General features: G+C 52.3%; 1 protein-coding gene across 1 annotated transcript in view; it reads left to right on the top strand.

The window, feature by feature from the left end:
* Stk10 (serine/threonine kinase 10) overlaps positions 1 to 13,922 on the top strand; it is a 96,583-nt gene that overhangs the window by 30,132 nt on the left and 52,529 nt on the right. The window contains exon 3 of the mRNA XM_028857792.1: positions 12,206 to 12,254. Within this exon, the coding sequence (XP_028713625.1) occupies positions 12,206 to 12,254 (49 nt within the window). The remainder of the gene's footprint in view (positions 1 to 12,205; positions 12,255 to 13,922) is intronic.

Below are 13,922 nucleotides of genomic sequence, written 5' to 3'. Positions count from 1 at the left end.
GGGACTCCTTCCTTCCAAGATACAGCATCCCAAGTTGCCTCCGAGTGTCCCTGGACAGATGGCCCTGGGTGAGAGCCAACAGCCCCTCCCTCCCACAGCCTTTTGCCGCTGTGGTGGGGAGACACCTACCCTTGGTGGAGCAAGGACAGACTGGTGGCCCCCGGCGTCATGTGCCCTCAGATACACTTGGCTTGGCACGGCCTTCAGACTGGGATGTGCCCTCAGTTAGCTGCAGACCTCAGTATCTTCTGCTGTCGGCCTGCACCGGTTCTCGTAGGGTGGAAATGAGAGGAAATGAAATATTTTTCACCCCACATTTTTACCAAAGCTGAAGTGAATCAAGAGGACTAAGAGGACGTCTTTCCAGAAGAGAGTGCCAAGAGCCACTTCCTCCCACAGGGCTTGCTCCTAAGGCCTGACTGCTCAGAAGCCAGGAAGCCTGCCCTGGGGAGTCCCAACGAGGGGATGTGTGTGCATATGCTTCCACACACAGTTCGGAATCGCTAATAGATGACTTGGAATGTTCTAAACACAGAGTGATAACTGTCTGAGGTGATCACACGCCTACTGCAGTCCAGAGCAGAGTCCCCAATATGAATGAAGTAAAATAAGTCAACCAAAGAGAAAGATGCTCCATGTAGCCCAAGGCATGCTGAGTGGGAGTGGCGGGGTGTGTGTGTGTGTGTGTGTGTGTGTGTGTGTGTGTTGGGGGGCGGCGGCACTGGGTGACTCCCAGGACTCAGGCCTATTGACAAGTACCTCTCTGCCCCCACCCCTCCCTCAAGGTCTCTCTTTCCTTCTCCTGACTCAATGACCTGACAAGAGGTGCCCCCTCCCTGGGCAGCTGGGTCTGAGCCTTTGATCCCACCCTTTCTATTGTTGAATGAGCCTGCCCTTCTATGATTGTATTGTTAATTCTGGATCCCATGCCATCTGAATGGCCAGGGCAGTCCTTCTCAGGGGTCTGTGGCCCCAGGGCAGAGACACTGAGTCTCTCTCTCTCTCTCTCTCTCTCTCTCTCTCTCTCTCTCTCTCTCTCATGTGCTGTGGTCACACAGGCCCCTCTGTCCTCTGAGGCAGGTACATTTCCTTTTGCCATCCCCATTTTACACATGGGCTCCTAGAGGGTCAAGGAGGATGCTGTGGTTCGTATGAAGTTTGTCCCCTGAGGATTCAAGTACTGGGGTTTTGGTCCCAAAGGTGACATTGTGAAAGGCGGGAGAATCTGTAAGAGGCAGGCCCAGCAAAAGGTGAGTAGGTCCTTGTGGGCCTTGCTCTCTAGAAGGATTATGTTGGCCTTGGAGTGTGTAGCTTCCCAGCAGGAGGGTGAGCCTAGCTGCCCCAGCCTCTGAATTAGCATGAACCTTCCCAAGACAGCACCTTATTGTAGGAGAACCCAGACGTCTGACTCGGCTCAGCTTATGGTGGTTCTATCCCTAAGGGTCCCCATGCAGCAGCTGAGCGTACCTGCTCACTCCAGCAGGGTCCTCCTGAGCCTGACAAGGACCCATAATTACAGTCCAAGGCAGGAAGCCAGGCAGGTGTTACTCCTTCTGCTCTCCTGGATTTTGGGGTGTCCCCTTTTGTCGGCCACTCTCCTGGTGTCCTCTCAGGAGGCCCCAGCAGGGTTGTCCCCGAGAGAACCTTTACCCCGTGACCTCTGCCCCATTGTGAAACCGCTTATGCGGGTCTGACATTCCACAGGCCAGTCTCATGGGATTGACACCCACCCCCTGGAGCAGGCGGGGCCATTCTTCATTTATCTGTCATTGGTTCACACACAGTCATAGTGTGTCAGGAAGTTTTAGGTGTTGGGGACACATGTTTGGAGCTGGGCTGGTCACCGCGAGCGTCCTGTGAGGATGCGACTCGGGTGTCACTAGCTACATCTGCATCTGGTACACTTGCAAACACTAGGCATCCATCCCTTGTGTCAGCCATCTGACTGTGACCTGGAGGTAGGTTCTGCAGTTTCCCAAACTTGACAGATGCGGTTGCAGTTTCTGAGATGAGCTGGGGCAGAGGGGCCTGCCCCAGGTGGAGGCCCACGTACACCCTGGCCACATAGATGCTTGGGCTCTGCGAAGACTGTGTGCTGTGGGAAGGCGTGGAAAGACTGCACAGCCCCTGGTTACTCACTGGCGGGACACGGGGCCCTGCCCCTGCATACGTCTCTGGCTCTGTGAGCTGGCAGGTGGTATCAGCTTGTTGTACCTACTGCCACATGTCACCACCCCTCTCTGGTGACAACCCTGCCTGCCTCTCAGGGACTCAGTGCTACAAAGCCTTCAGTAAATGATATGATCGGGAATGCCAGCTCTGAGCAGGAGCCTGATATGGCGTTGATATGGCTCTTGTCCCGTGTGCCGTCTGAAGGGTTCCATGTCCTTGTCCTGAGTCCTTGGTGGTCATGTCTGGGAATAGGCCTGGTTTATTCTTTTCTGGGCCCAGTACTGTTCCTGGCTAGCCTTATGAAATGGTGGCTAGCCAGCCAGCCAGCCAAAGCAAATCCTCCCCGCAGAAAAGGGACTCCCTTGTCCCTCCCTAGAGAGCTTGAGCCCTGCTCTGACTTCTCATTTCCTGCACAGCGTCCAGGACTCCAGCTCAGGAGACTGCAAGCCTGCAGCCGGGATCCCTAACCTCCGGGACAGACAGTCTAGGAGTGAGGAATGTCTGCAGTTGAGTCATCCCAGGACCTTTGGCGGGATGCCTCGGGCCTGGGCAAACACCTTTGGGTATGGGCACGGAGTGGGGGTGGCTGAGGGCAGAGTAACATCACAGAACTGCCGCCTCCACCCCTGCGAGCATCAGGAACCCGCCCTACTGCCTCTGACTCAGGCCTCATTCCAAGGCTGCCAGGACCAGGGAAAGCTAGATTCCTAACCCAGGCTTGCTGCAGGGTGGTGGGTGGAACTGGCGTAGAGGAACAAGGCTGGTCCTAGGAAGCCTGGTGGGTGTAGGCGCCCTACTCAATGGCCATATTGTTTGGCGACTCTCCGAGGTGGGGAGGTTCTGGGACTCCACCTACAGCGACAGGCAGCTGACAGGCTAGGCTGGGTTTATGTTGACTCTTGCTTTTTCTTTTTTTCTGTTGACTTCCTCCTTCAGGCTTTGGTTGACTAACTATGAGCTTCTGTCTCCGGCACTGTATTGGACAGCCTGGAGGCCCCCAGCCCTTGACCTAGGACTCGATGCAGTTACTGGCCTTGCTTCCTCAGGGAGAAATGAGCCCAGAAAGGTGGCTTATTCAGGGCTGGCCGCAGGGTCCAGCTGTCCCCTATATCTTAGAGTAACGTCAGCTTGAGTTTATTCCTGATTCTTCACGTCTGTGCTGAATGGCTTTGGGGCAGCCCCTTACCCTGCCGGATCTCGGTGTCCTCTTCTGGACAGCAGGGGTAAGAATGACTGCTCGTGACTGAAGGAATGTTTATAAAATGCTTAGCACAGCCCCAGGTCAGTGATTCTGCCCTAATTTCTGAACCTCTTAAAGCCGTTCCGCAGATACGTGTTAATCATACACAGCTCGCCCTCTGTGCCTATGGGCTCAACATCGTCTGTTCTGAACATCTTTTCTTGTCAGTGTTGCCTGAACGGCACAAGAGAAGGACCATTCACCCAGCATTTCCATTGAATTAGGTGCTGTCACTCATCTGGAGTCTTTCAAGTACGTGGGAGGATGTGTGGGTTCTGTGTAGACACAATGCCATTCAGTAAGGGACTCGAGCATTGGTAGATTTCTATCCACTGGGTCCTGGCCAGATTCCCACAGACTGATGGACAATTGTATGAGGCCCAGGCTCTGCGAAAGGGTAATACCAACCAACTTCCACAAACACAAACTGCTTGTTCTGTGACAAAGTGACTGCAGTCACACTGAGACCTAAACTTGTTGACACTGCAAAGGGTCTTTTTCCAGATAGGGAAATAGAGGCTCAGGCAGAGAAAGGGTTAAGATAGTTTGAGGAATGTCAGTGGCCCTTTGGGGGGCCATGTCCAGACTCCCTCATTGTGCTCAGGAGTTTCACATGTATTGGTCAGCTGAGCTCCTAGTCTTGGCCGGTATATGGTAGTGGCCTCCGGAAAGGCTAGGGGTGGAGTATTGAGGCCCGGAGTCCGGCAGGTCAGCAGGGTGGTGGCTCACCTCTGGACTGTCTGTGACTCAGTTGTCTCTGGGGGGATGGTTAGGGCTGTGGCAGTGCCTGGTGGGGCTGTCTGGGTGCTGTAAAAGTTAATGCCTAAGCCCTGGAGTGGCCAGGCCACTCTTATCTGGGCTGGGACATCCTGGCCTCTTATCTCCAAGTAAGCAGCCTGCTCGGCCCCTGTGCAGCATGGAAAGGCCCAAGGATTAGCGCCAAGAGGCCGAGGGGCCCGGTCTCTCACTGACCCAGAGCCTGTGACTCAAGCTTCCTGTGGCTTCCTCCTTGAGGCAGAGGAAGGGGATGGATGCTCACTAGATCTCTCACAGAGCCCACCTAAGCCCCCGATTCTGGTTCTGGCTCTGCTACTTACTATTTGCATGACCTGACTCTGAGATTCAGGTCTCTCCATAGCTAAAATGTGAATAAAATATCACCTAATTTTGATCCTAGGAGGTGACATTTATCAGTACCTACCTACCATATATCAGGCATGTGTGCTGGGTCCCTGCCACAGTGAGCTCCACCCCCTATCTGAGAGGCCAGCCTCTGACAGGGAAGCTGCTGAGCAGCAATTGTGCACACCGAGCATTTGCTTAGGGGATGGCGTCAGAGAAGCACTTCAGCTGGGTTAGGTGTCATGGAAGGGGCCCTTGAGGTTGGCCGGGTTTGCCAACCTAGAAGCTGGGGTGAGTGGTAGAGCGTGTGGAAGGCCTGCATACTTGGAACTGACTTAGCTGGCCAGCTGCTTGGGGTCAGCATTGAGTTGGGAAGGGGGGTGTGTGGTGGAGATGTGAGAATTTGCATTTCTGGGTCCCCCAGCCCTGTGCGTGCGCAGTTCCTGCTGCTTCACATGCTCGGCTCCGCTGCTTCACATGCATGGCTCAGGGCAGCAGAGAGGATACTGTCTGGGAAGGCAGGGTATAGCACGAATCTTAAATGGTCTCATTAATAAAATCAAGCCCAGGGCCAGGTATTAGGGTGAACGCTAGAAGATCAGAGAAGCAGAACCAGCCACAGCCACCTCGCCTCACCAGTTCCTCAGCTGATCCTGTTTCCTCAGAATGGAAGCTTCTGTGTCCTCATTCAAATGGATCTCAGCTGAACTGCTGCTAAAAGCCTAAAAGTTTAACCAGCTCTAGTTCCTGGTTTTCACGCCTTATATACCTTTCTGCTTCCTGCCATCACTTCCTGGGATTAAAGGCTCATGTCGCCATGCCTGGCTGTTTCCAGTGTGGTTTTGAACTCACAGAGATCCAGGCGGATCTCTGCCTCTGGAATGCTAGGATTAAAGGCATGTGTTACTACTGCCTAACCTCTATGTTTAATATTGTGACTGTTATGTTCTCTGACCCTAGATAAGTTTATTAGGGTGCCCAATATTTTGGAGAACACAATATCATCACAGCAGGGTGTCTTTTAGAGTGACCTGTGGGTGCTAGGGTATTCTGCCGGTGATTAGATTGCCCAAGAATGTACAAGGCAGTGAGGCAGGGATGGCCTGTCACTGCTCTATCCCTGTTCTGTCCTGGTCCCTGAAGCAGCGCCTGGTGCAGGGCCCAAGTCCCATGAATCTCCCTTCCATTCACAAATGGCCAGAGCAGTGGAGCCCGGAGGCCCCAGAGCCTGCCTCAGCTGTCTAGCCTAACCAAGGGCAGTGTGGTCCACAGTGGTCTCCAGTTTCCTTGGCCTTCAGCCACACAAGGAAGCTAGTGACTCCAGGCTGTTGTCACATCCCCCATCAGGCGCCCTCAAGCAGAGGTCGCCAAGGCAACAGGGATCTCCTAGGTACCGAGGAAGGAGACCAGCTATGCTGGGGACAAGCCTCCAGCAAGAGCGGCCAGGGAGAGCAATTTCCACCCGCATCCCTGTGTGGGGAGGCCGGCCTTTGCTTGTTTGTGTTTTGTCTTACTTTCTTGATGTATGTGTGAGGGTGTGTTTGCATTTCTGTAAACATGCTTACGAAGGCCAGCGGTCAGCTTCGGGTATCTTCCTCTACCCTGCCCTCGATTCACATACCTTATTTTTTGAGGCAAGGTCTTTCCCTAACCTGGAACTCACTGATTCTTCTAGACCAGCTAGACAGCAAACCCCGCAGATTCTCCTGTCTCCATCTCCCCAGTGCCCAGTCTGGGATTGTAAGTGTTCATCACACACCCAGTTTTTTGTATGGGTACTGGGGATCTGAACTTCTCATGTTTGTACAGCCTGCACCTTACTGACTGAGGCATCTCTCCGTACCTCCTTGTTTTTTTCCAAAACTTATTTATTTGAGGAAGAGACATCACATGGGATCCGCCCTCTTAACAAAATTTTAAGTGTAGACTGTACATTGCTGGGGCTGGAGAGAGGGCTCAGCGGTTAAGAGCTCTGGCTGCTCTTCCGGGTTCAGTCCCCAGCACCCACACGGCAGCTCACAGCTGTCTCTAACTCCAGCCCCAGGGGATCTGACACCCTTACAGATATACATGCAGGCAAAAGCACCAATGCACATAAAACAAAAATAAGTAAGTTGAAAAAACGAATATACATTGCTGTTGATTATCGCTACAGTGTGGACAGCAGTCCAGAGCCACTCAGCTTGAGTAACTGGAGCTTTGTGTCCAGTTAGTAGTAGCCGCTGTCTACAGCTGGGCGGCTGGTTCTGCTCTGGGATCTGTGTTGGTCAGTACTGGGTCCCTGGTATAAATGAGTCTGCAGTGTCTGTCTTTCTGATGCTGGCTCCTCTCTCTTAGTGTAACATCCTCCAGGTGCATGCCTGTCTTCTGCCATACTGCAGACTTTTCTTCTTTGTGTGACATACTCCGTGTGTGTCACCCATCTGTCATGGACACATAGCTTGCTTCCACACCTTGCCTTTTATGAATGGTGCTTCAGTGATCATGGGAGTATTCACAGCTTTTTGGAACCCTGGTTCCAATCCTCTTTTTTTGCAGGTGGGGGAGGGGAGTGGGGTGGTGTCCCATTATAACAAGGTTAGGTTACAATCAGTGAACCTGGATGACTTCCCATTTCTCTTGTGTCATCTTTCCTTTCTTTCGGGGACATTCTGTGGTTTTCACATGATTTTTGTACCCTGCCACTTAGATTTTTCAGCTGTGAGTTTTGCTGTGCTGAGGCGGTGTTCCCCACCACTGTGTTTCCACCTTTGGCCCCCAGCTAGGGTCATCTGAGGCCCTCCGGCACAGGGTCACTCTGGGTTGACGTCTGTGATGAAGCCATGTGTGTTCTGCACCATGCATGTTGAATGTCTCTCACAAAGCTGTCCAGTCTGACCAGAGCCTTTGGTGCATCATTGAATCAACCATGTGTTATTTCTCCCTGCGCTCTGTTAATACAGTATAGTACAGTAATAGATTATTGTATGTTGAACCATCCTTGCATTCATAGAGTAAATCCTGCGAGGCTGAGGTCTAATACCATCTGTAACTGGCTGATGATTTGCTCCATCTTGAGTGTTTTTGCATCAATATTCACCAAAGACTCGGGTCTGTAGTAGTGTATTTGTATATAACATACAGTCTCAAACTCACAAACCCCAATACTGTGCAACTGCTGGGTAAATAGTTGTTACACTGTGTTGTTTAGGAAACAGTGATAAGAAAAACGACCATTACAGACATGTTTTTTTTTTTAAAGAATTATTTATTATCTATATAGAAGAGGGTGCCAGATCTCATTACAGATGGTTGTGAGCCACCATGTGGGTGCTGGGAATTGAACTCAGGACCTCTGGAAGAGCAGTCTGTGCTCTTAACCTCTGAGCCATCTCTCCAGCCCTACAGACATGTTTATTCCTCATATTTTCAACCCAAAGGTTGGTGGATTCCATGAATGCCAGCTAGTAGATTAGAGGGCAAACTTGGTTACTGTTGGTTTTTGGTTTTGTTTTTTTCCTAGTTAAACTCCATGTAGCTGTGTGAAAGCCCCAGGTGATGATAATCCAAGCCCCCTCCAGCCCTGTGCTGCTGGAAAGCCAAGGGTAATCCCTGAATTCCTGGAGGCTAAAAAACCCAGTGAGGCATGAGACACCAGCCAGAGCCAAGGAGGCTATAACTGCAGCTCCCCAGCAGCCAAGGCAAACTACAGATAAAAGGGAAGCACAGGAGTCCTGAACTCTTGAACTGCAGAAGAGGAAGAAAGCCAGACTTTCATAGTGCACAGCTTTCCCAGGGATGACCTTAGAAGGCTGAGTGTGTGGGGGCCCTTGTGCATGAGTGTTATGCAAGGGAGGTTGAAGTAGGAGGCACAGGGCCCGCCTAGGCCTGGTGACTTCTCGTGGTGGCTTGTGACAACCCCGAGGGTGTGCCAAGAGCTTGTGATTCTGGGAAATCCTATGTTTATGGGCAGCCGTGGTCTCCGAGGGACAGTTGCTGATCTGCTCGAGGGGCAGTTGCTGATCTGCTCGAGGTGCCGGAGAAGTATAACGGCAGTGTGGTGTTCCTGCTGGACCTGCAGCCAGGGATTGCTTAGTGTCCCGGTGACGTTGGAGGCAGAGCTCAGTGCCACTTGATAGATAAGGAAACTGAGACTTGGGGAGGTTCCCAATCACAGTCCCTTAATGGAGTACCGGGAGGGACTGTTACCTTTTCCTTTTTGATGATACCTGGCAGAGAAGGGGGGTGTCTGGCTCTAGTACTGCGCACAGCATGGCAGGCTGGGCCTGTCGGTTTCTAGGCGGCACTCCTTCGATCCTTGCAGAAGATCTAGAAACCAGGAGTCACCTGTGTTACAGAGAAGTAGCTTGAGGCTGTTCCGCCAGCAGCTTGAGGGGTGAGAAGCCCTGCAGAAGCTTCCGGGGGCGTAGGGGGTCAGCCTGACTGCTGACAGACATTGCCCTGTTTTGATTTTTCTGGGTAAGAAGAGGATGATGGGCTGGTTTTGTTTCCTGTTGCTGCTGTTAAAACACCCTGACCAAAGCAATTTAGAGGAGAAAGGGTTTATTCCAGCTCATGATTCCAGGTTACACTTCATCGTTGTAGGAAGTTAAAGCCAAGTCAGGAGCAGAGCAGAGCGAGCACATGCATGCTGTGTTCAGCTTTTTTCTCCCCTCTTCCACAGTGCAGGGGCCAAGCCCAGGGATGGCGCTGCCCACGTTAGTTAACACCCTCCATGGTCATGCCCACAGGCCCCCTGATCTAGAAGTCCCTCACTGAGACCCTTTTCCCTGTGATGTCCAATGTGATGTGTCAAGCGATAACTTGACATATATCACATAGAGCTTTCATTGAGTCTCAAAACAAACACAGCTGGGCTTGGTGGCACACGCCTTTAATCCCCCCGCACTTGGGAGGCAGAGGCAGGTGGATCTTTGTGAGTTCGAGACCAGCCTGATCTACAAAGCAAGTTCCAGGTCAGCCAGAGGTATAGAGTGAGACCATGTCTGAAAACAAATAGAATAAAACAGATCCCAAGCTCCACGGAAGAGTCATGTCACGGTAGCAGCTTATATTGGCTGAGCCCCGACCAGGGGGATCGACTTGGTGTTCCTGGGAGGGTGGAGTGTGCCAGTCACCTACTGTCCCTGCATGGTGACTGGGATTTGTGTCTTCCACCACTGCTCTATGGTGGATTTTCCAGTGGTTGATAGGAGCCCCTGGGTCTCTTATGGAGCTGGGAAGGGTTACCCACAGGGTGCTATGCAAATTTCTGATGCCTGGGAGGAGAAGGAGTTAGTGGGTGAGCGAGTGAGTGAGTGAGTGAGGGAGTGAGTGAGTGAGTGTGTGGGGGAGTGTGGGGGGAATGTGTGGGGGAGTGAGTGAGTGTGGGTGAGTGAGTGAGTGTGGGTGAGTGAGTGTGTGGATGAGTGAGTGTGTGGGTGAGTGAGTGTGTGGGTGAGTGACTGGCTGGGTAAGTGGGTGAGTGAGTGTGTGGATGAGTGAGTGACTGGCTGGGTGAGTGTGTGGGTGAGTGTGTGGGTGAGTGAGTTACTGGCTGGGTAAGTGGGTGAGTGAGTGTGTGGGTGAGTGTGTGGGTGAGTAAGTGACTGGCTAGGTAAGTGGGTGAGTGAGTGTGTGGGGGGTGAGTTGAGCTGTTGAGTGTGAGTGAATGGGCGAGTGTGGTGGTCTTCCTTCCCTGGCACACCGGATGTGCAGATGAATACTTCCCTGAGCCATTGTGGTCAGATCAGAGAGGTCAGTCTGCTGTTGATGGGCGGCAGGGTGACCTAGCTGTCCCGGCCGCCTGCCCCCTTCCTGTGGGCAGCGGTGTGCAAGCAGACAAGTGCCCTTTCTCCGTGGCCTGTGGTGGGGCTGGTGGGGTCGACTGTCTGCTGCTCCTAAGACCTGGTACCTCTCATGTTGCTGGCCCAGCTCGCAGCCCCACTTGGCATTCCAGGACTGCTCACCCTTCGATGCAGCCTGGCCTTATTTGGCCTGTGGGTCCCTGCATCCCATCCTGGCTCATCCTGCCATACAACCCAGTGGTTGGCCACAGTTGTGGGCAAGAAGCGCAGCATTCCCCTTTAGAGCTGAGGAGATGAGTGCAGAGAGTTGAAGGCACCTAAGGAGCTGTGACTGTCACCAAAGCCCTTTCTCATCCCACCCTCATCTTTACAGCACCCGGAAGCCTCCAGAACAGTGGTTCTCAAGTTCCCAACTTGTGGGTCGCATGTCTTTGGAAGTCAAATGACCCTTTCGCAGGGGTCGCCTAAGACCACTGGAAAACTCAGATATTTATATTACGATTCATAACAGCAGCAAAATTACAGTTATGAAGTAGCAACGAAAGTAATTTTATGGTTGGGGGGTCACCACAACATGAAGAACTATGTTAAAGATCACAGCATCAGGAAGGTTGAGAAGCATTGCTCTAGAAGGTCAGACTGGGACCCATCATAGTCCTGCAGTGCCTCCTCCCTCTGTTTGGAGAGCTGGTGGGGACCACCTGGGTCATGGCTGAATGTAGCTTTCCTGTTTAGAGGGACCCAGCTTCCTTGTCAGCTCAGGTCCTGGCTCTGTCCCTGCGGAGTCGCATCACAGGGACTGGAGCTGGAAGGTGTCCGTAGAGTATCCATGATGGCGGTGTCTCCACTCAGGGAAGATGACAAAGATCTGCTTAGAGTGCTTCAGGAAGAGATCACCTGTGCACTGCCCTTCACTAGCTGCTGGGGGTTTTCCTCTGGCCTGCCACCTGTTAGGTGTGCATTTAGGTCTGTGTGCTGGCTAGCTGACTGGATGGATGGATGGGTGGGTGGATGGATGAATGATGGATGGGTGGGTGGATGATTGAATGGATGGATGGATGGATGGATGGGTGGGGGTGGATGGATAGGTGGGTGGGTGGATGGATGGATGGATGGATGGATGGGTGGTGGGTAGGTGGGTGGGTGGGTGGGTGGGTGGATAGATGGACAAATGTCCTGGGGGTTAGAAAACCTGCTGTCCAAGTCTAGGATCTGGCACTGGTCTTTATGGCCTTGGTGGGACACAACCAACCAAGTAAACACAGAGACTTATATTGCTTACAAAGTGTATGGCTATGGCAGGCTTCTTGCTAACTGTTCTTATATCTTAAATTAACCCATTTCCATAAATCTATACCTTGCCACGTGGCTGGTGGCTTACCGGTGTCTTCACATGCTGCTTGTCATGGCAGCGGCTGGTAGTGTCTCCTTCCACCTTCCTGTTCTTTCTTTTCTCCTCTCTGTTAGTCCCGCCTATACTTCCTGCCTAGCCACTGGCCAATCAGTGTTTTATTTATTGACCAATCAGAGCAATTTGACATACAGACCATCCCCCAACACTAAGGCTCCTGGCCTCAGAGCATAGGAAGGGGGATGGTGTAGGAAGCAGGGTTGAGTCTGGGCGGGCTGGAGGGGCATGTAAATAAGACATTAGGCCTGGCTGCTGAAGCTGTTGCTGAAACTTTGGGTTTTGTGGCAACTTGGTTTTTCTTTTCTGGATAGATAAAGTGCCCATGGCATCCTCTCTGGGCATCAGAGGCTCCTGTGAGGGTGGGATGGTAGGGAGGAGATGGACAGATGGACACGTCCCAGGCAGCGGGGTCGGGTAGGGCAGGCACTAAGGCACAGGGCCCCTGCTCATTGCTGTGTTTTGTATTTCCTGCAGATCATGATTGAGTTCTGCCCTGGGGGAGCTGTGGATGCCATCATGCTGGGTAAGTCCTTCTTTAGCTGCTAGGAATGCAGGACTTGCCCTGAGCCCTGTATGTACTCCTGGCCAGCTCTGACTGGTCCCTCCTCCCCTCTAGCCCCCTGCCCCTTTTCGGGGTATGGAGAGAGCGCTGGCCTTTCACTGGAAGATGAGCACTTCCTGTTCAAGATGCTGTGTGTCCTTCTATCGGCTGCTTACCCTTTGGAGCCTTCTTGACTGTGAGAATGTATGATGCCTTCCACATGGCGCTGAGTGGGACACCCAGGTGTCTGAATCTGTTACTGCTGCTGTCACAGAACACCTGCAGCTGGATGAGTTATCAAGAACAGATATTGCCAGGCAGTGGTGACCCACGCCTTTAATCCCAGCACTTGGGAGACATAGGCAGGTGGATCTCTGTGAGTCTGAGGCCAGCCTGGGCTACAGAGTGAGTTCTAGGACAGCTAGGGCTACACAGAGAAACTGTCTCAAAAAACCAACCAAACAAACAAGCAAACAAGAACAGATACTGATGTGGCTCATGCTTCTGGGGCTGGGAAGTCCAAAAGCAAGGCAAGCGTCCCAGCTGAAGGCAGAAGGAAGGGTGTGAGCGAGAGAACAGAAGGGCATCATCGGGAGCCCACTTCCACGAGAACAAACCTACCCTGACAACAGCATTAGCCCCTTTGTTAGGGGAGAGACAGTGATCTCCCAGCAGCCCTCAGGCTCTCAGGGGCACATTCATTGCAGTGCCCACCCGTTTTGTAAGTGCTCAGGAGGGGGCTATCAGGTCTCGATGTCCTTGGCAAGGCTGGTGGATATCAATGCTAATAAAATATTGTACCTTAGTTTTGTTCCTACTGCTTCATCAAAATGCCTGAGACTGGGTTCTGTAGAGGAGAGAGTTCACCATGGGAGGGCTGGGGGGCTTCTAAGGGCCTTTTGGTGGCTAGGGTCACAATGGGGAGGGAACATGCAAAAGAGATGACATGGGGAGAAGGAAGTCAGAGGGCTTAAGGGGGAGCCTCCTTGTTTCATCTGTCTGTCTGTCTGTCTGTTTGTTTGTGGAGATAGGGTCTCACTATGTAGCCCAGGCTGGCCTGGAACTCACTATATAGACTAGCTTGACTTTGAACTCACAGAGATCCTCTCGCCTCTGACTTGGGAGTGTTGGGATTAAAGTGTGTGCCATCAAGGCCAGCCCCTTGCTCTTTTTATAACATCTGGCTCCTGCAAGTACCACCTGAGACCAGGCTTCTTCCTTCTGATGGTGGGGCTGCCTTGACCTAATGACCCTGACTTAGGCCCTGCCTCATAAAGGCTCTACCAACTGCACACTCCCACAACAGAGACCAGCACGTGAGCCTGTGGGGGGCAGCATCAAGCCTTACCCCAAACCCCAAACCAGAGTGCTTTGTGGTCGGTCTCTGCATGCCTGAGATGTAGCTCATTAATCTTTGGTTATAAATCTGGAAATAGTACCTCTGTTTATTCGTGTGTGTGTGTGTGTGTGTGTGTGTGTGTGTGTGTGTGTGTGTGTATGGTGGGTGTTTGTGGTGGGTGTGGGTGTGGCTGTATGTATGGGTATGTGTGTATGTATTTATGTGGTGTGGTGTGTGTGTGTGTGTGTGTGTGTGTGTGTGTGTGTGTGTTATGTGTGTGGTGTGTCTGTATGTGTGTGTGTATGGCGTGT

This window comes from Peromyscus leucopus, chromosome 8b (genome assembly GCF_004664715.2).
Source record: "Peromyscus leucopus breed LL Stock chromosome 8b, UCI_PerLeu_2.1, whole genome shotgun sequence".
Lineage (NCBI taxonomy): Eukaryota > Metazoa > Chordata > Mammalia > Rodentia > Cricetidae > Peromyscus > Peromyscus leucopus.
This window is presented reverse-complemented; position numbering and strand designations above follow the sequence as displayed.